At 37.3% G+C, this 19467-nt stretch overlaps 3 protein-coding genes across 17 annotated transcripts; all 3 read left to right on the top strand.

Annotated features, from left to right (window-relative positions):
• The first annotated feature begins 2607 nt into the window (after positions 1-2607).
• On the top strand, positions 2608-4091 carry LOC7464486 (probable ribonuclease P/MRP protein subunit POP5). Its single transcript, XM_006374006.3, has 3 exons — positions 2608-2867; positions 2970-3107; positions 3445-4091. The coding sequence occupies exons 1-3, from the start codon at positions 2690-2692 to the stop codon at positions 3591-3593; spliced, it is 465 nt and encodes a 154-aa protein (XP_006374068.2). The 5' UTR covers positions 2608-2689; the 3' UTR covers positions 3594-4091.
• Positions 4092-5087: 996 nt separating this feature from the next.
• On the top strand, positions 5088-17751 carry LOC18105469 (uncharacterized). 2 transcript variants are annotated; one of them, XM_052447498.1, is made up of 2 exons: positions 5088-5272; positions 16904-17751. In XM_052447498.1, the coding sequence occupies exons 1-2, from the start codon at positions 5111-5113 to the stop codon at positions 17471-17473; spliced, it is 732 nt and encodes a 243-aa protein (XP_052303458.1). In that variant the 5' UTR covers positions 5088-5110; the 3' UTR covers positions 17474-17751. The 2 variants fall into 2 exon arrangements, with proteins under 2 accessions (XP_052303458.1, XP_006374071.1); XM_006374009.3 differs by lacking the exon at positions 5088-5272 and adding an exon at positions 16314-16780.
• Positions 12340-16223, top strand: LOC7464462 (probable ribonuclease P/MRP protein subunit POP5). Of its 14 annotated transcripts, none has more exons than XM_024586380.2 (5): positions 12340-12512; positions 13770-13976; positions 15095-15286; positions 15389-15526; positions 15661-16223. In XM_024586380.2, the coding sequence occupies exons 3-5, from the start codon at positions 15109-15111 to the stop codon at positions 15864-15866; spliced, it is 522 nt and encodes a 173-aa protein (XP_024442148.1). In that variant the 5' UTR covers positions 12340-12512; positions 13770-13976; positions 15095-15108; the 3' UTR covers positions 15867-16223. The 14 variants fall into 14 exon arrangements, with proteins under 14 accessions (XP_024442148.1, XP_024442149.1, XP_024442139.1 ...); XM_024586381.2 differs by having other exon boundaries at positions 15099-15286; XM_024586371.2 differs by having other exon boundaries at positions 12341-12512; positions 14933-15286.
• Positions 17752-19467: the final 1716 nt, after the last annotated feature.

Here is a 19467-nt window from a genome sequence, read left to right on the forward strand (position 1 = left end):
ATTTGGCTTTCAAGCAACAGATAAATAACATGCAAAAAACTTGCTTAAACTGTCTCAAATTTCATATAAGAATTAAATTTTAAAATGTAAAGGAACATCAATCTACATAGACATTGTTTGAGCAACTCAAAACAAAAAGTGGCATGATAAACAAAAAGAGTATGGTTTGCTCAACTTTTAAGTGAGAAGTGAAGTCCAAGCAACTGTTAACAAGTAAAGAGTAACAAATATTTATAAAAAAATTTAAAATGTATCATTCTACAAAACTTTTAAAATAATTGAGCTAATTTTACAAAAAACTAGATACGTTGTCCGCGCATGGCTGCAGACTACTTTTGAAAATGCGCGCTGCTTTTAATTATAAGATAATTGAAAGAAAAAAAAACCCACTTTCTAAGCATGCAATCAAGAGTTGGTAGCATTAAAAAGTATATGATTTGGCTTTCAAGCAACAGATAAATAACATGCAAAAAACTTGCTTAAACTGTCTCAAATTTCATATAAGAATTAAATTTTAAAATGTAAAGGAACATCAATCTACATAGATATTGTTTGAGCAACTCAAAACAAAATGTGGCATGATAAACAAAAAGAGTATGGTTTGCTCAACTTTTAAGTGAGAAGTGAAGTCCAAGCAACTGTTAACAAGTAAAGAGTAACAAATATTTATAAAAAAAATTTAAAATGTATCATTCTACAAAACTTTTAAAATAATTGAGCTAATTTTACAAAAAACTAGATACGTTGTCCGCGCATGGCTGCAGACTACTTTTGAAAATGCGCGCTGCTTTTAATTATAAGATAATTGAAAGAAAAAAAAACCCACTTTCTAAGCATGCAATCAAGAGTTGGTAGCATTAAAAAGTATATGATTTGGCTTTCAAGCAACAGATAAATAACATGCAAAAAACTTGCTTAAACTGTCTCAAATTTCATTAAGAATTAAATTTTAAAATGTAAAGGAACATCAATCTACATAGACATTGTTTGAGCAACTCAAAACAAAACGTGGCATGATAAACAAAAAGAGTATGGTTTGCTCAACTTTTAAGTGAGAAGTGAAGTCCAAGCAACTGTTAACAAGTAAAGAGTAACAAATATTTATCATTGGCCAAATAGTTTCCTCCATCAGATTCTGCGCGCGCGTGCGCGCACACACACATATAGCGAAAAAACTCCTAAATATAAACCAAAAAACTTATGCACGTGTCTAATTAAACAACCTAATAACCATTGTGTAAAGTAATGAAAAAAAATATCAACAATAAAAAAAATGAAATTGAGAAAACCAAGCAAAAAATAAAGATCAAGATATTTCACATCGCAACACGGGTAATTTACATGGTCATGTTTAATAAATTCTTCTATCAAAATAAATTTGTAATAGAAAAACACATAAAATTTATAATAGAAACTGACACACACATAAAATTTATTGAACAATAATTATATATATAAAAAACAATGTAAGGCTGCACATAACACATAAAATTTATTGAACAATAATTAAAAAAAACAATACAAGGCTGCACATATAAAAAATCTTATAAAAAAATCATTATAAAAAAATTAATCTATATAAAATTAAAAAAACAACAACAGATGAATCATGCATACCTCTCTAAAAACTAAACACACTCAATATTATTTGAAAATAATCACAATCTAATTAAAATATAAACCAAAAATTTATTTGAAAAAAATATACACAAATAATGCATTATTTTTAAAAAAATTGAAAAAAAAGGAATATATATATAAAAAGAACCAAGCCAAACGCTTATGGGCTTAGTAAGCCAAGCCTAACGCTTGGCCCAATGAAGCAATGGTCTGCACGCGGGCCTGATGTTCTGTAACACCAGGCCCTAACGCGGGTCCTTTTTAAAAGTTTAATAGGACGGACAATGCATCGTCCGCTCCAAATATTTTAAAAAAAATGACGCGTTGCCTACTCCAACCCAAAACGGGGTCTGTCGTTGTTACACTTAAAATCTCATTTTCAACCCAAAACACTTAGAAAACATCCTAGAAACCTTATTAAACCAATCCATAGCCACCAAAAAGCCAACAAACCTTCCCAAACCCTGAAAATCACCCAAAACAAAAATTCTTCTCGAGTTCAGATTTGTTGTTTTAGGTGTTATCAAGGAAAAAACACCTAAACGTAACCCTCCTCATTATATGGAACATTTTGACACAAAAATCAACTATTTTGATGGCTGAAATCTTTCATAATGATCACTTTTTTTCTTTAAGCCGGAATTCAGCGACTCCCTCTCTCTCCTCTCAATAGAAAAGGACCGAAAAAAAAAGAAAATGAATTTAGATACCAAAATGTATTGTCTTGAAATTCAAGGGGCTGTTTTATTATTAAATGAAACAGTTTGACACAAACATCTCTTATTTTAGTGGCCTAAATCAGTGCCAATAACAAGTTTTTTTTTCTACCGTCGGAATCCGGCAACTCTTTTTTCTTTCATTTCTCAATCAAGGATTAAAAAATAATAAAAATAAATTTTTGTATCAAAATGAAATTGAAACAATTTCAAGGGATCAAATTGTAGAATTTGCTTGATAAAATTTGTTAGATTTCGTGCATGTTTTTACATAACATATGCCAAGTACCATATTCTTTATGCTGATTTGCTTTATCCCGACAAAATTGTCTTTGCAAGCTAGGTAAAGGATCATGGTGGGATTTAAGAATAGGTACATGGTAATGGAAGTTTTCTTGGATCCAAATCGAGATCTTGGAGTAGATGATCCTATTATAATAACACAATATAATGTTTCAAAAGCGATTAAAGACAGTATTCTTGTAAACTTTAGGGAGTGTGGTTTGGCTTCATCCCCTGGATCGTTCCAAGGTACGTAATTTGTTGCCAGTTCAAGTTTTCCGCTGCTTGCAAACTTACCTTTACCTCACTGTAAAATCTTCTCTCACCCTTCTATGTCTGGGTTATGTGCAGTCAAGTATGTGAATCCGATTACCAAGCTATATATCATCAGAACCTCACGAGAGGAGTACCAAAAGGTCTGGTCTGCAATTACCATGGTTAGGCGCGTTGGTAACTGCCCAGTTCTATTCAACCTGCTAGATCTAAGTGGTGAGTTTCTTCCTTTTCTTCTCCCCTCTCTCCTTTTTGAGCCGACCTAAGTGGTAAGCTGAAAACTGTTCATTAGCAAATTGATAATGAAGAGAACTAGAACAAAGAAAAAAAATTAGTTAGACCCGCAAACTTCCTGCCATCTGTGATCAATTTGATGTCCATGTGGGTTCATGTGTTTTTGCAACAATATAACCTTTCAGTTAATCCCAAAAATAAACTATTTCCAATTGATCACAATGTTCTAATATGTTTTATTCTGATTTTACTTCCTTTGCGGGCATTGGATCTTTTACTCAGCTTTTCTCTTTAATTTTGCTTGTCCTTGTTGTTCTAGGAAGTATCAAGGCCTGTAAAGTTGCTGCCTTGAAGTGTGATGAAATGAAATTTGAGCACTACAAACTTGCAGCTGGAGCACCTCTCTCTCCTGATGTTAATCAGCACATGCAAAACTGTCTTGAAAAGATCAACATTTTGGAGCACTGAGCCATGTGTTGGTCGTAACCTACTGGCCTGCCAAATTTTGGAGCACTGCTTTGTTTTGCACAACTCATGAACAGTTTCAAACTGGCGATTTCTGATCCATCCCTTTCAGCTTTTCTTTGTCTTTGGGGTTGTTAAATCTCAGATGTTTGAAATCATACTAGCTGACCCATTTTGTTTCAGAGCATCATTTCAAGAACTTGTCCAGGTGAGAGTGCCTGTGAAGAACCTTTGAGATCCTCTGTACCTGGATCTTGTGCATCCTTTATCAAAGCAGCTGCTTTGTGCTTTTTTTTTTTTCATTTTGAACTGGTGTACTTCTTCCATATCGTTTTACATTTTGAAGGTGAAGTTTTATCTGGCCATCATTAGCAAAAGCTGATACACGTTTGGGAGTCCACATCTAATAATGATTATTATGAATGCTACTGAAATGTTATTGACCACAATGTATCAAATCACAGAACAATTTATTCCAAGAGTTCTATCTTTCTTTTGATATACATTCTCTATTCCTAATTTCTGTAAAACAGAAAAAATGAGTGGACAAGGAATGAATATCTCTTCCACTGGTGCTGCGGCATAAATTTGGAGAACTTATTTAGCAGTAAAGAGTCTCATAGATTGCATCTGCATTTGTGTATCTGATGTTATGAAGATGGCTTGATGACCATCACTAAACTGCTGTCAAGTGTGCTTTACAAGTGATGGTAAATATTTTCCTCTGCAGAAAATATTTGGAGAGTTTATCCTTAGTCTCATGAAATTTTTAGAATTTACTTCTGCTATAACAATCATCCATGGATATCACACATGAATAATGATTAGGAGAATTTGCATACTGACTGCTTGTTCAAATTAACGGAACTCAGTTTTCATACAGTTCTACACTTGGTGGAGAGTAAAGACTTGCCCTCAAGTTATTATTTGTGACTATACTGACGCCATGTTTCTTTTCCAAGTGAATTTTCTTTTATTTAGTTTCCCCTGATCCTCGTATCACCGGAGTAAAGAGGGGATTGCTAAGCGTCAGGCAAAGTGACTTTTTATCAGCTGGGCTGATGACCATTGACCTGAAAGTAAAGCAATGGTGTCATGTAGATGCGTAATCAACTGTTTGGTGTTGGTCGTAAAAGGCAACCTTAATTAGAATGCAAGGATCTGCTAACAAGAACAAATAGCCAAGGATGGTCGAGTTGCTGCTCTAAGGATCTAGTCCATTCTTGACAATATTTTTTTTTATTTTTATTTGCTTATGGAAAGAAATGCAAACAACAAATCTTATCAATTTATAAATCCTTAGCTTAATATTCTTACATCAAATAAATACATAATTCTTAGATTACAATGTTGACCTGGTATGATTTATTCCTCGCTGGGATTCTCTTGTTGATAACTGAGATGAACGCCTGCTAGAGAGGGTGATAGGTGGAAGACGGAAGGCAGCTATAAATCATAGGTGGAAAGATGTGTTTGCGTCCGCGTAAGAATCCTATTACTTGCACTATCATAAGGATCGAATGGGGAGAGCAATTCTTGATTACACACTGGTTCCTTTGGGACTTGTTACGATGGTGGCATACCACATATGGCTTCTTTATCGAATCATGAAGCACCCCACCAAGACTGTCATTGGCATCAATGCTATCAATCGCCGCTTCTGGGTTCGAGCCATGATGGAGGTCTTATACATATGCATATATCCCTATTCATTTCTTATTTTTCTTGTTATATATTTCTTGATCATCTTTGTCACGAACAGAAGGAAAGAAGGCACAAACGAGCAAGGGGGAAACTGAAACAGGATTTTGAATTTAAATAAATGGAACCAAACGGCTGCGTTTTGTGCAGCTTCATTTTATATTTTAGTAGGCCAGCTGGTACAGCCACGTAGTGATGCCACGCTGGCATTTACAATATTGTCTTTAAATTCCCTAATCATTGTAACAGAAAGGTGTGGAAAATTATAACAGAATTCTTAGATTCTATTCCCTGTTCTCTCTTTCTCTCAACACGTTCTGAACGTGATAACCTTCTTCTCCCTTCTCAAACCTCTTCCCCCCTTCGTTCTTCCCTTGCTTTATTCAAGGCTTCCAGTTAACCTGCAGCAAATTGGTATCAGAGCCCTCATCTTTGGATTCAACAAATGGCACCAGAAACTAGATCCCAAGATGTAAGAAGAATGGATGATTCTTTGGAAGCTGCTAATCAAAGAGTCAATGGAATAGAAGTCAAGTTGCACGCTCAGTCAGATGACCTAGCCCAGCTGAAAGCCATGATGAAGGAAATGGCAAATCAACAAATCTCTATTAAACAAACTCTGCAAACCTTGGCGGGTGAAGCAAGTTCCTCCCAGCATGTTCGAATGCCCCAACACCCTGCTCCGGCCAGCAACCAAGATTGGACAGGAGAAGGACCACCTACCTACAGGTCACGCAGACCCCGGCGAGATTTCCCTTTTTTGAAGGGGAAGAAGTGCATAAATGGTTGTACAAATGCAACCAGTATTTCGACTTAGAAGAAATTCCTGAGACTGACAAACTGAAACTAGCTTCATATTATTTGGATGGCTTGGCACTTTACTGGCATCAGAATTATACCAGAAACCTAGAAGGACATGAGGTTACATGGGCAGAATATGTGGATGCATTGTGCTGTCGATTTGGAGGTCAAAAGGACCCCTTAGAAGAACTCACTGAGCACAAGCAGGAAGGAGACTTGGAAGGTTATATCAGGGACTTTGATATGCTATGGAATAGAGCACAAATCTCAGAGAAGCAGGCCTTGGTGTTCTTCCTAGGAGGCTTGGAGGTAGAAATCAAGAACCTAGTAAAAATGTTCGAGCCAAAATCACTCAAACAAGCTTACAACCTAGCTAGGTTGCACAACAATACCCTTACATACCGAAAAATCACCCCTCATTACCCAAAACAACATAGCCAGGCAAGTTCCAACTTCCAGCCTGCAAAATTTACATATCCTGCCAACACTTACAAGACCAACCCCAGTCACCCCCTCAATCCTTCAAAACCTTCCCCACCAGCCTTGTTGCCTACTCCTACCAACCCACCCTTCAACAATAATAATGTATACCCTAACCAAAAACCTGCCAGACCTATCAGAACCAAAGAAATGGATGAAAGAAGAGCCAAGGGCCTATGCTTTTGGTGTGATGATAAGTTCGTACCAGGGCATAGATGCAGAAACCGCAAGCTATATTCCCTCTGTATAGTAGAGGATGATGGAGATAATTCATCAGAAGAAGAGGAAACCATGGAGGCAAGGAGTACAGAAAATCTCACCCCTCATCTATCTCTCCAAGCAATCCATGGCACAGCAAGATGTCAAACCATCAAGGTATGGGGAAAGATAGACAAATGTCCCATCTTAATCTTGATTGATTCGGGCAGTACTCATAACTTCATCCATGCTGATCTGATGGACAAACTTGAATGCCCCACGACAACCATAAAGCCTATGGTGGTGGAGGCAGCTAATGGTGGCACCATGTCTTGCACTTCAGTATGTAAGAACCTGCAGTGGAAGATGCAAGGAGTTCAGTTCCAGGCAGACATATATGTTATGAAGTTACAAAACTATGATATGATTTTGGGAATCCAATGGTTGAAGCTGCTAGGAAATGTATTGTCCAACTATGAAGATAGATGAGTATCCTTTTGGTGGCAGAATAGAGAAGTAACTTTAAGAGGAGAAAATCCTAGAATTGCTCAATCTATACGCCTAGAGGAACTAAATGGACTGCTTAGCACTGAAACCTTATTATCTGAAGTCAGGCTTTGCAGCTTGAGAGTGGTGGGAAAGGCTGATTTGGTAAACCCTGCTCAGGGAATACCACATGCTGGGGAAGACAATGAGGACTCACCATTACAGACTCTACTAACAGCCTACTAGCATATTTTTTGTGATCCCCGAGGGTTGCCCCCAGCTAGGAGACATGATCACAAAATACCCCTGAAGGACGAGAGCTAGGCTGTCAATTTGAGATCCTACAGATACTCAGGATTACAAAAGGATACTCTAGAGACTTTAGTGGCTGAAATGCTGGAGGCAGGCATAGTGCAGCCCAGCAACAGTCCATTTGCCTCTCCAGTGGTGCTTGTGAAAAAGAAGGATCAGACTTGGCGATTTTGTGTTGATTTTAGAGCCCTCAACAAGATCACTATCAAAGATAAGTACCCTATTCCTATAATAGATGAACTGCTAGAAGAACTAGAAGGGGCTGCCATCTTTTCGAAAATTGATCTAAGGGCAGGTTACCATCAGATTCGCATGGTCTCAGAAGATGTTTTTAAAACAGCCTTTAGAACACATAATGGCCACTATGAGTTCCTAGTCATGCCCTTTGGCTTATCTAATGCACCGGCCACCTTCCAAAGTTTAATGAATGATATTTTTCGAGATCATTTGAGGAAGTTTATTTTAGTTTTCTTTGATGATATATTAGTTTACAGTAAAACCATGGCCGACCACTTACAACACCTTAGATTGGTATTTGAATTGCTATGTACCCATCAATTAGTAGCCAAGGAAAGTAAGTGTGTGTTTGGGACACGACAGATGGAATACTTGGGACATGTAATCACCAAAGAAGGAGTAGCAACAGACCCACACAAGGTTATTGCTATCTTGCAATGGCCCATACCTACAACCATCAAACAACTTAGAAGTTTCCTAGGCTTAACAGGGTATTATAGAAAGTTTGTGCAAGGTTATGGAACTATTTGCAGACCCCTTACTCAGTTACTACAAAAAGACTCCTTTAAATGGACAAACACAGCCACCTTGGCCTTCAAACAGCTCCAAGCCGCAATGTCCCAACCCCCTGTGCTAGCCCTGCCTAATTTTGACAAAACATTTGTAGTAGAAACCGATGCTTCAGGAGTGGGTATAGGGGGGGTACTGATGCAAGAAGGACACCCCATTGCATTTGTAAGCAAAGCCTTAGGTCCTAGACAGCTAGCCCTGTCCACTTATGAGAGGGAGTTGCTGGCCATTGTTTTTGCTGTTACAAAATGGAAGCACTACCTATGGGGCAGAAGGTTTCTCATCAGGACAGACCACTCCAGCCTCAAATTCCTGCTAGACCAGAAGACTACACATGTTGCCCAACAGGTATGGCTAACTAAGCTATTGGGTTTGATTATGAAATTGAATATAGAAGGGGTAAAGACAATCTAGTTGCAGACGCCCTCTCCAGAATTTCTCACAATGAGTTGGGTGCATTAACCCTTTCATCCATTTCCACCTCTCTCATGGAAGACATTAAGAAGACTTGAGACACTGATCACAACCTGAGACAGCTTATAGCAGACCTCACCAAGGATGCTAGCTCACACTCCAACTACTCATGGGTTAATAACACTCTCATTCGAAAGGGGAAGGTGGTAGTGGGACAAGCACCGAACTTACATCATCAACTTATCAAACTCTATCATGACTCTGCAGTAGGGGGGGCATTCAGGAGCTACGGTTACTTCAAAAAAATTAGGGCAGGTGTTCTATTGGAAGAAACTCCAAAAGCTGGTGAGGCAATACGTTAGGGAATGTCCAGTTTGTCAACAGAACAAGGGGGAAAATGTCAAGCCTCCAGGTCTACTGCAACCATTACCAGTACCACATGCTCCTTTTATAGATATTAGCATGGATTTTATTGATGGACTGCCAAAATCAGAAGGGAAGGAAGTCATTTTTGTGGTGGTCGACAGGTTTAGTAAGTATGCCCATCTTATGGCCCTCATCCCACCCCTACTCTGCCATTACAGTAGCCAAGGTCTTTATGGAAAATGTGTATAAATTGCATGGGATGCCAGCAACAATTGTGAGTGACAGAGACAACATTTTTCTCAGCCAGTTTTGGAAGGAGTTATTCAAACAGCAGGGAGTCAATTTGCAATACTCTACAGCCTATCATCCATAGTCTGATGGACAGACAGAAGTGGTCAATAAATGCATCGAGGGCTACCTAAGATGCATGACAGGAACCATCCCTGCACAATAGGGACGCTGGCTGAGCTCCTGTGAATGGTGGTACAATACAAACTACCACTCCTCTACTAAGAAGACACCCTACGAGATCTTATATGGAATGGGGCCTCCAGTTCACATTCCCTATACGCCTAAGGATTCACCCGTGGAGGCTGTGGACCAGTATTTAACCCAAAGAGAAGACATGTTCAAACTCATCAGGAGCAATTTATTGCAAGCACAAAACCGAATGACACAGCAAGCCAACAAGAAAAGAAGCGAAAGGATGTTTTCTGAGGGTGACTTAGTCTATCTGAAACTACAACCGTATCGACAGAAATCGGTTCACAGGCGACCCTCTTACAAATTATCAGCAAAGTATTATGGCCCCTACACAATCATCAAGAAAATTGGAACAGTGGCATATAAACTACAATTACCTGCTACTGCCGTGATCCACCCCGTCTTTCACGTTTCCCAATTAAAGAAGCATGTAGGCAACCATGTGGTGCAGTCCGATCTCCCTATTGTCTCAGCACAACCCCTGCTACAACCACAGAAAATTGTTGAGAGACGAATGGTCAAAAAGGGAAATACAGCATCAACTCAGTTTTTGATTATATGGAAAAACTTACCCTTGACAGAAGCAACCTGGGAGGATGCTGAGGAGTTTGGGTGGCGATTCCCTCAATTCCACCTTGAGGACAAGGTTGATTTCATGGACGGGGCATTGTCACGAACAGAAGGAAAGAAGGCACAAACGAGCAAGGGGGAAACTGAAACATGATTTTGAATTTAAATAAATGGAACCAAACGGCTGCGTTTTGTGCAGCTTCATTTTATATTTTAGTAGGCCAGCTGGTACAGCCACGTAGTGATGCCACGCTGGCATTTACAATATTGTCTTTAAATTCCCTAATCATTGTAACAGAAAGGTGTGGAAAATTATAACAGAATTCTTAGATTCTATTCCCTGTTCTCTCTTTCTCTCAACACGTTCTGAACGTGATAACCTTCTTCTCCCTTCTCAAACCTCTTCCCCCCTTCGTTCTTCCCTTGCTTTATTCAAGGCTTCCAGTTAACCTGCAGCAATCTTTCAGGATGAAGCAGTACTGACCATCAGGATTTAATTGTAATGGTGCAGGACGTGTCCAAGAATTGAGTTCTCGCAGTGCAGACGCTGAGAAACAATATAATGGCATCCACCGTCTTGGCATCAACAGCCATCATGCTCAGCTCCCTTATTGCCGTTCTCATGACAAGCGGTAGCGGGGACAAGTCAGCCAGGAATTTTGTGTTTGGGGACAGGAGTGAGTTAGGGTTGTCTAGAGTTAGGGTTGTCTATCAAGTTCTTCTCAATACTGGTGTGCTTCCTGGTGGCATTCTTGCTGAATGTGCACTCAATCAGGTACTACAGCCATGCAAGTATCCTCATCAACGTGCCCTTCAAGAAGATGTGCCTTGATCATCGCCATCAGCATCTCAGCACCGAGTATGTGGCTAGGTCCGTGAACAGGGGTAGCTATTTCGGGATAGGGGTGAGAAAAAAAAAATTATTAAACCAAGAAAACTAGAAAAAAAATAATTGAAACAACCGAACCGTGAAAAAAAAATCAAAACCGAACTGAATTGGTTTTTTTACAATTCGATTTTTTTAATTATTTTTTTCGGTTCTTTCAGTTTAATCAGTTTTTCAGTTTTTTTTTTATCCTAGTTAGTTGGTATACGGTAAAAAAGATTTGGATCGTTGTGCAAAGAGAGATCGTAGTGGATTTGGATCACCATGTCTGCTGTATCAATCGAAAAACTCAGAGATTGTCACTGTATGTGATCATAAATTCAAGACAGGTCTGAAAGAGAGGAGCACGCGTCTCCCATGAGTGAAGTGGCGTGCGCGTACGGACTCCACTTTATATACAGCCGCCCATACGGAGGTGTATTTATTTGCTGGAAAGTAATATTTGCTGAAAAGTAGTTTTTGAAAAATTATTTTTTAAATTTTTATGTGTTTATTTATCATTAGAAAAATTGGTCAATAAAAAATACTTTCTGGTCAATAAAAAACACTTTCCAGTCAAAGAAAAATTTAACTTGGTTTCTAGGAAAGTGTTTTCCTTTTATTTTGGACGGAAAACATTTTCTGAAAGTGGTGAAAAATTTAGAAATATTATATTATTTGCTGATTATATCAAATTTGGTTCTCAAACTTTTAATTGTTATATATATATATATATATATATATATATTATTTTGAATATTTATTTTTTAATTTCATCCCTTAGAATTTAATTTTTATATTAACTTTGGTTTTTATTTTTATAATTATTATTTGCTTTTTTCTTATTATTTTTTAATTGAAATTTTTTATCTATCAAATTTGGTTCTGATTCTTTTGATTATTACTTATTTTATTTGAAATAATTTATGAAATGTTAATTATTATTATTTTAATTTTTTTATCTTTTAATTTTTTAATTTTTTAGATTTGATTTCTATTATTTTAATTATTATTTATTTTATTTGAAATAATTTATGAAATTATATATATTTTTTCAATTTCATTCTTATTCAACTTTTTAATTTGTAAGATTTGTTTTTTATTATTTTAATAAACTTAAAAAAAATAAAAAATTAATAAATTATTTTTCAACTCATTTTCCCTAATATAATTAAATATATTTATTTTTTATTATATTGTCAAATATTAAAAAATAATTAATTTTTTTAAAATTTACTTCCAAAAACAACTCTCCAATAATATCATTCTGGAAAGAGAGAGAGCGTTAAATTGGGCATGCCGCCTCAGTTGAACTTGAAAGGTCAAGCAAACAGAAAAAAATAAAGAAAGAAGCAGCTAGTTGAGGCGAGGCGGTGAGAAGAAGCTACTACCAATCGGAAAGCTCTTTATCATTCTCTCTGATCTTAATATTTCTCAAGGTATTCTTCACGGATTCAGCAATTCATTTTTCTTTCATTTAATCGGTAATGTATTATTTTAGGGCTTAGGTTTTGGTCATGGTTGTTTTATCTTTTTCCATGATCTTTTCCCTTCTCTATTTTTCTTTTATTTGCTAGTTGAACCCATTTGTTTGATCTTGTAATCTAGTATTATTTGTTCTTTTTGTCGAATTTCTATGATCCAGGGTTCTTACAGCCGATTAAAATGTTAGCCTTTTATTTTATTTTATTTTATTTACTGATCAGAGCTGTCGATCTTGATTACTTAGTTTCTAAAGATTCATGTAGGTTAATGATGAACAATTAATTTAGGCTTCTGAGGTAGTCCCCTGTTGAACAGTCATTTCTACTGCAGAAAAGTGAACAAATGTCTGTAAAAGGGGAAAAGGAGCGGACTGGGTATATGGGAAATAAACTATTGAGCGGACTGGGTGAATGGGAAATGAACTATCGATTGTTGTTTTAACTTGGCCGAGGAATGTATCGTTCTGGCTTCAGCATTTAGTTTCAATTAATCTATGATGATAGCATTCTTTGTCCCATTTGTAATGGCTATAACCATCACATTTCAGTTTCAAATGTGGTATTTTTTTATTTTTTATTTAATTTAAATGGATAGGGATCATTAGAAGACTTCTTTAATAACTACAATATACAATAATTGGTTTCATTGATTTTCTTGATTCGGCCAGAAATTTATTGAAAGCTGTTGAAGGTTTATGTTCTTGTGTGTACATGTGTATTTGTGCTCAGGAAATGTCTTTCCATGAAAAGAAGAGAAGTACCTACCCCAGTCTTATAGGAATAAACTCTTAGACCAATGGAACAATCTAAGACAATGAAATGAGTCTATCAATGAGTATATAACACAGTTTAACGATTACATGATGAGATGTGCCATGAAAGAGAATGAAGCCATGACTTTGCGTAGATTTTGTAAAGGCTTGAATGATGATCTTAGAAGAGAAGTTGTATTTCGAGGTGTATCTACCCTTGACCAAGGTTGTATCTTAGTTCAAGACTTCAAGTTGGTCACGAAGAATCAGTAGATGAATCATCAGGACCTTATAGTATCCTTACTAGGTCTCAATTCAGAAGTAGTGATTCTTTGTTAGGTGCTCCACCCCACAGACCTAATTCTAGTAGTGCCCAACTTTATAGGAAATTGTTAATAATCTGCTTATTCATTGTCATTTGCATGTGGAGCTTACTGCCATGAGTATTTTTTACCACCAGGTTCTGTGAGCTCTTCAGGTTCACATTTAGAAAGCGTTGCAAGGCTTTTTCTAAATATACTCAAAAGCCTTGTGGTTTGCTTCCTCGTGCTCTTTTCTGGTTGATTTGAAGTGGAGATACTGAAGTTTTTGAAGGTGAGGATACAATTATTTGTTATAAAAAATCTCATCACAAAGCTTTTATGGAGTTAAGATGGAATAATGCCAGGTTTGCCCTTTCTTTTACTTGTGAACTAATGTTTGATCTTAATTAAATATAGTTTAATAGTTTTTGGTGTAGTTTCAAGGTGGTCTATAGATAGTTATTAGATGAATTTTTTTTTTTACTTTTCTTTTGGTTTCGGTGAAGTTAACTTTGCATTTATAAATGCAAATGATGATTGCTGGAATGGTTATATTAAAGTTAGAGATGATGAGTTTGGCTGACAGTTTACTTAATATCTGATTCTCTGTGCATTGCACTGATTTTAAGGTATCGATAACATCAGTGAAGTTCACTGCCTCCTGCTTTAATTGACTTCTGGAATTTTCTTTTTGCTTGTGCATGGAGTGTGATATGCTGTGGCATTTATGTATGTATAGTTGATATCCATGACACATAGCATGTGAATTCGTTTTTGACTTTACATTCCCCCTGGTAGCATTTCTGTGATGATAAAAAATAACTGGATATAACTAACTAGGTCACTAACAACGTAGCTAAAAACTTGGAAGCATCCTTATTTTGATTCTCTCCTCTGGCGAGCACAAGCTTATCATCATTTTTTGAACACCCAGTGCATGTGAGCCGTGTCATCAAGTGCTAATCCTGTTAGACACCTCTTTTTTTCCTTCTACCTGAGCTTTACTTATCAGAAATTTCGATTTCATTAGAGACAGAACTTAAAGGCTCAGAATGGGACTATGTTGCTAGCAATTATGTTTAAATTCAGAGTTGATTGCTTACTTCAATTATATGTTGTTATTTCAGTTTGGGCCTTGGAGTTTCTCCATCCACCTTATTTGGTGATAATACATGTTTCTTATTGACAGAAATTTGGTGCCTTGTTTTATTTTAATTTTATTGGTTCAGGGTTGTGAGTCTACTCATTTACTTTGGTTGTCCAGCCATTCATGGTTTAGTTCATTCACTTCTCACCTAATTTAGTAATTTCTCCTTTTCAGGGTTTAGAATGTTCCGAGTACATGCAAACTAGTCTTTCCCGTGCACAAAGTCCTTCTCAGTGATAAAATTTGTTAGATTTCGTGCATGTTTCATAAAACACATGCCAAGTACCATATTCTTTATGCTGATTTGCTTTATCCTGGCAAAATTGTCTTTGCAAGCTAGGTAAAGGATCATGGTGGGATTTAAGAATCGGTACATGGTAATGGAAGTTTTCTTGGATCCAAATCGAGATCTTGGAGTGGATGATCCTATTATAATAACACAATATAATGTTTCAAAAGCGATTAAAGACAGTATTCTCGTAAACTTTGGGGAGTGTGGTTTGGCTTCATCCCTTGGATCGTTCCAAGGTATGTAATTTGTTGCCAGTTCAAGTTTTCCGCTGCTTGCAAATTTCCCTTAACCTCACTGTAAAATCTTCTCTCGCCCTTCTATATCTGGGTTATGTGCAGTCAAGTATGTGAATCCGATTACCAAGCTATGTATCATCAGAACCTCACGAGAGGAGTACCAAAAGGTCTGGTCTGCAATTACCATGGTTAGGCGCATTGGTAACTGCCCAGTTCTATTCAACCTGCTAGATCTAAGTGGTGAGTATCTTCCTTTTCTTCTCCCCTCTCTCCTTTTGCAACAATATAACCTTTCAGTTGATCCCAAAATTAAACTATTTCCAATTGATCTCAATGTTCCAATATGTTTTATTCTGATTTTACTTCCTTTGCAGGCATTGGAACTTTTACTCAGCTTTTCTCTTTAATTTTGCTTGTCCTTGTTGTTCTAGGAAGTATCAAGGCCTGTAAAGTTGCTGCCTTGAAGTGTGATGAAATGAAATTTGAGCACTACAAACTTGCAGCTGGAGCACCTCTCTCTACTGATGTTAATCAGCACATGCAAAACTGTCTTGAAAAGATCAAGATTTTGGAGCACTGAGCCTTGCGTTGGTTGTAACCTACCGGCCTGCCAAATTTTGGAGCACTACTTTGTTTTGCACAACTCATGAACAGTTTCAAACTGGCGATTTCTGATCCATCCCTTTCAGCAATGGTGTCATGAGTTGTGTTGGTCGTAAAAGACAACCTTAATTAGAATGCAAGGATCAGCTAACAAGAACAAATAGCCAAGGATGGTCGAGTTGCTGCTCCAAGGATCTAGATCCAGGAATCCCATTCTTGACAATTTTTTTTTTTTTTTTATTTGCTTATGGAAAGAAATGCAAACAACAAATCTTATCAATTTATAAATCCTTAGCTTAATAATATTCTTACATCAAATAAATACATATCTTTTTGTCAATATATATATATATATATATATATATATATATATATATATATATATATTATTTTTTTCTTATGGAAAGAAATGCAAATAACAAATCTCATCAATTTATAAATCCTTAGGCAGCTATAAATCATACACAAGTGGAAAGATGTGTTTGCGTCCGCGTAAGAATCCTACTTCTTGCACTATCAATTACTATTTAAAAATAATCCAACAGGTGTCACTCATCCATCCATCCATCCATGTATAAATATCCCTTGAAATCTCTGCCCCGGCCCAGTCTATCTCTCTTAACTGAGTCCACATACAAGCTCCCGTGTTACACTTGGATTCTTTTTATCCCCCCCCTCCTCTCTATTCTGCAGCCCGCATCAACAAAATCAGGGGAAATTAAGGATTGAATGGGGAGAGCAATTCTCGATTACACACTGGTTCCTTTGGGACTTGTTACGATGGTGGCATACCACATATGGCTTCTTTATCGAATCATGAAGCACCCCACCAAGACTGTCATTGGCATCAATGCTATCAATCGCCGCTTCTGGGTTCGAGCCATGATGGAGGTCGACTTATACATATGCATATATCCCTATTCATTTCTTATTTTTCTTGTTATATCTTTCTTGATCATCTTTTCAGGATGAAGCAGTACGTCTGACCATCAGGATTTAATTGTAATGGTGCAGGACGTGTCCAAGAATGGAGTTCTCGCAGTGCAGACGCTGAGAAACAATATAATGGCATCCACCGTCTTGGCATCAACAGCCATCATGCTCAGCTCCCTTATTGCCGTTCTCATGACAAGCGGCAGCGGGGACAAGTCAGCCAGGAATTTTGTGTTTGGGGACAGGAGTGAGTTAGGGTTGTCCATCAAGTTCTTCTCAATACTGGTGTGCTTCCTGGTGGCATTCTTGTTGAATGTGCAGTCAATCAGGTACTACAGCCATGCAAGTATCCTCATCAACGTGCCCTTCAAGAAGATGTGCCCTAATCATCGCCATCAGCATCTCAGCACCGAGTATGTGGCTAGGTCCGTGAACAGGGGTAGCTATTTCTGGTCATTAGGGCTGCGTGCCTTTTATTTCTCGTTCCCACTCTTTTTGTGGATCTTTGGGCCCATTCCAATGTTTTTGTCATGCGTTTTCCTGGTTTCCATGCTCTATTTCCTGGATGTCACCTTGGGAACTGGGTGGGCTGATGGTGACGAGGACGACGATGTCGGCCACAAGAACGTGGGGTCCCAAAGTCAAGTTTGATTTCTCTACTAGAGATGTACTTTATGTGTACTAGACTAAAACAATAACAAATAAAGTTAGGGATCTAGGCGGCGGCAGCAGCAGAAAGAAACAAACTGCAATTCATTTTCAATACCAAAGTTGACTTGAATTGCGTTTCAATTTCTAAAAAACGAAGAGGCCGTATCTGTGTTTTCTATTGTTATTTTGCAGACTATGCTTGTGTGCGCAACAAGTGTTCCATTTTTTCTTCTTGTTTCGACCATAAAAAGTCATAATCGAATCAGTTCACGCAACAATCTTCAGACACAAAGCCCTTCGCATATCTTCGGAGGTTAGTGTCTCTTTTATTATTGTGTGTAGAATGTTGAATTTCGGGCACCACCACAACTTGTTTGTTGGATTGTTGAGGTACTCCATTTCAGGTCTTTGAATTTTTTTAAATACCTTTTAACTTTAAATTATTATTATTTTTTTTGAATTGTTTTGTATACTGTTGTTGATGTTAAAAAAGGATTTTAAAAAGTAAAAATATATTATTTCAATACAAACAACCTGTAACACATTAAAAAAAAAAAGAAAAAAAAGAGGGAAAGGCCGAATAGCCTCTCTAGAACTGTGCAGAACAAAAACAAACACATATCCCATGTAAAATTAAATCCCATTCTTTCCCTCGGGCTATTCTACTTACCCCGAGCACTACGAAAATGGCACGCACGCTTGTCACTCTTGGTTGGCGGAGCAACATTAAAATGGTGAACTAACCTCCACTTTCCAGCTGATTCTGTAGTTGGTGGATTCTTATTAGAAGGAGGTATCTTCTAAAGTGCAGTGGTAGATGCCAAAAGTTCGTTTCTTGCATCAATTTTCAAAGAGCAAGGTCAAGACAAGACTCCTCATCCTGCCCTACTCCACTTTCCAGTACTGTGTGTCGGCCGCACTTTGCAAATCAAGAAAACCTTGTTACTAATGTTTAATCTTTCATTTATAGGATATAAATTCGATGAAGGACACTATTTTACAACCAGCACATGCTTCCCACATTGATTTATTATATGCCATTGTTATATTTTAAATCAGCACGCTCTCTGCTTTTGGCAAACTGCATGTCTTAGCATTGATTTGCAGTACAAGTCTAGATGCATCAAGTTTTGTTAAAAGAAGACGAACTGAACTGCTTATCATAAGAAAACATACAAATTTAGCAAAAAGAGTTTGATGTTTATATTGCTAACAATAATATCTACATGGTAAGTGCTACCCAAATAGGAAAAAAAAGAAAAAGAAATAAAGAATACATCATTAACTCTCTTCACCTTTACAGGTGGGCTGTTAACAATTCCAAGAATATTGATTGCACTCACTGACTTCAAAGTTCCTTCTTTGAATCTCAGTTTCCAACTGCTTCCAGCACTGTCATTAGTCAACTGTTTCCAGCACTGTTAACATTTCCAAGAATATTAATGCCTTTGTACCCCCCCTCTCGCATTCGCACACGGAGGTTTGTGGCACAGCGGTAGAGATAAGATTTTCTTGTCTCGGTTTTTTGAGTTCGAGTCTCAGTATGTATGTCTGTCACCTCTACGATATTTTATCTGCTTACTGGGATTGTAGGGTATTCAGTGAGTTTAGGGATTAGTTGTAGTACGCGTAAACTGGCCCGGACATCCCAAGTTTTTTTAAAAAAAGATAGAATTTATTCGCTAATTCATAGTATTCGACACAGTACAAGTATTAAATTACATACAGGCATACGCGCGTGTGTAACCACTGTTATACTAAGATAATCCACTGTTTCTGAAAAATGACGTAAAGGTAGTTTTTACCACAAGCAGGGAGCAATCTGTGGATTAAGAAGAAATGCTCTAACCCATGATGCACATGCAGTGTGCTTATTTTCTACCATTCAACGCCAATCTCAGTAAATTTCAACTTCAACTTCAACTTCATGTTGCATGGATCCACTCCCAGAACTGTTGCTTTCCTTCCCAGTGAAGAGGTTTTAACCACATCAC

The sequence above is a fragment of the Populus trichocarpa genome, chromosome 15 (genome assembly GCF_000002775.5).
Source record: "Populus trichocarpa isolate Nisqually-1 chromosome 15, P.trichocarpa_v4.1, whole genome shotgun sequence".
NCBI lineage: Eukaryota > Viridiplantae > Streptophyta > Magnoliopsida > Malpighiales > Salicaceae > Populus > Populus trichocarpa.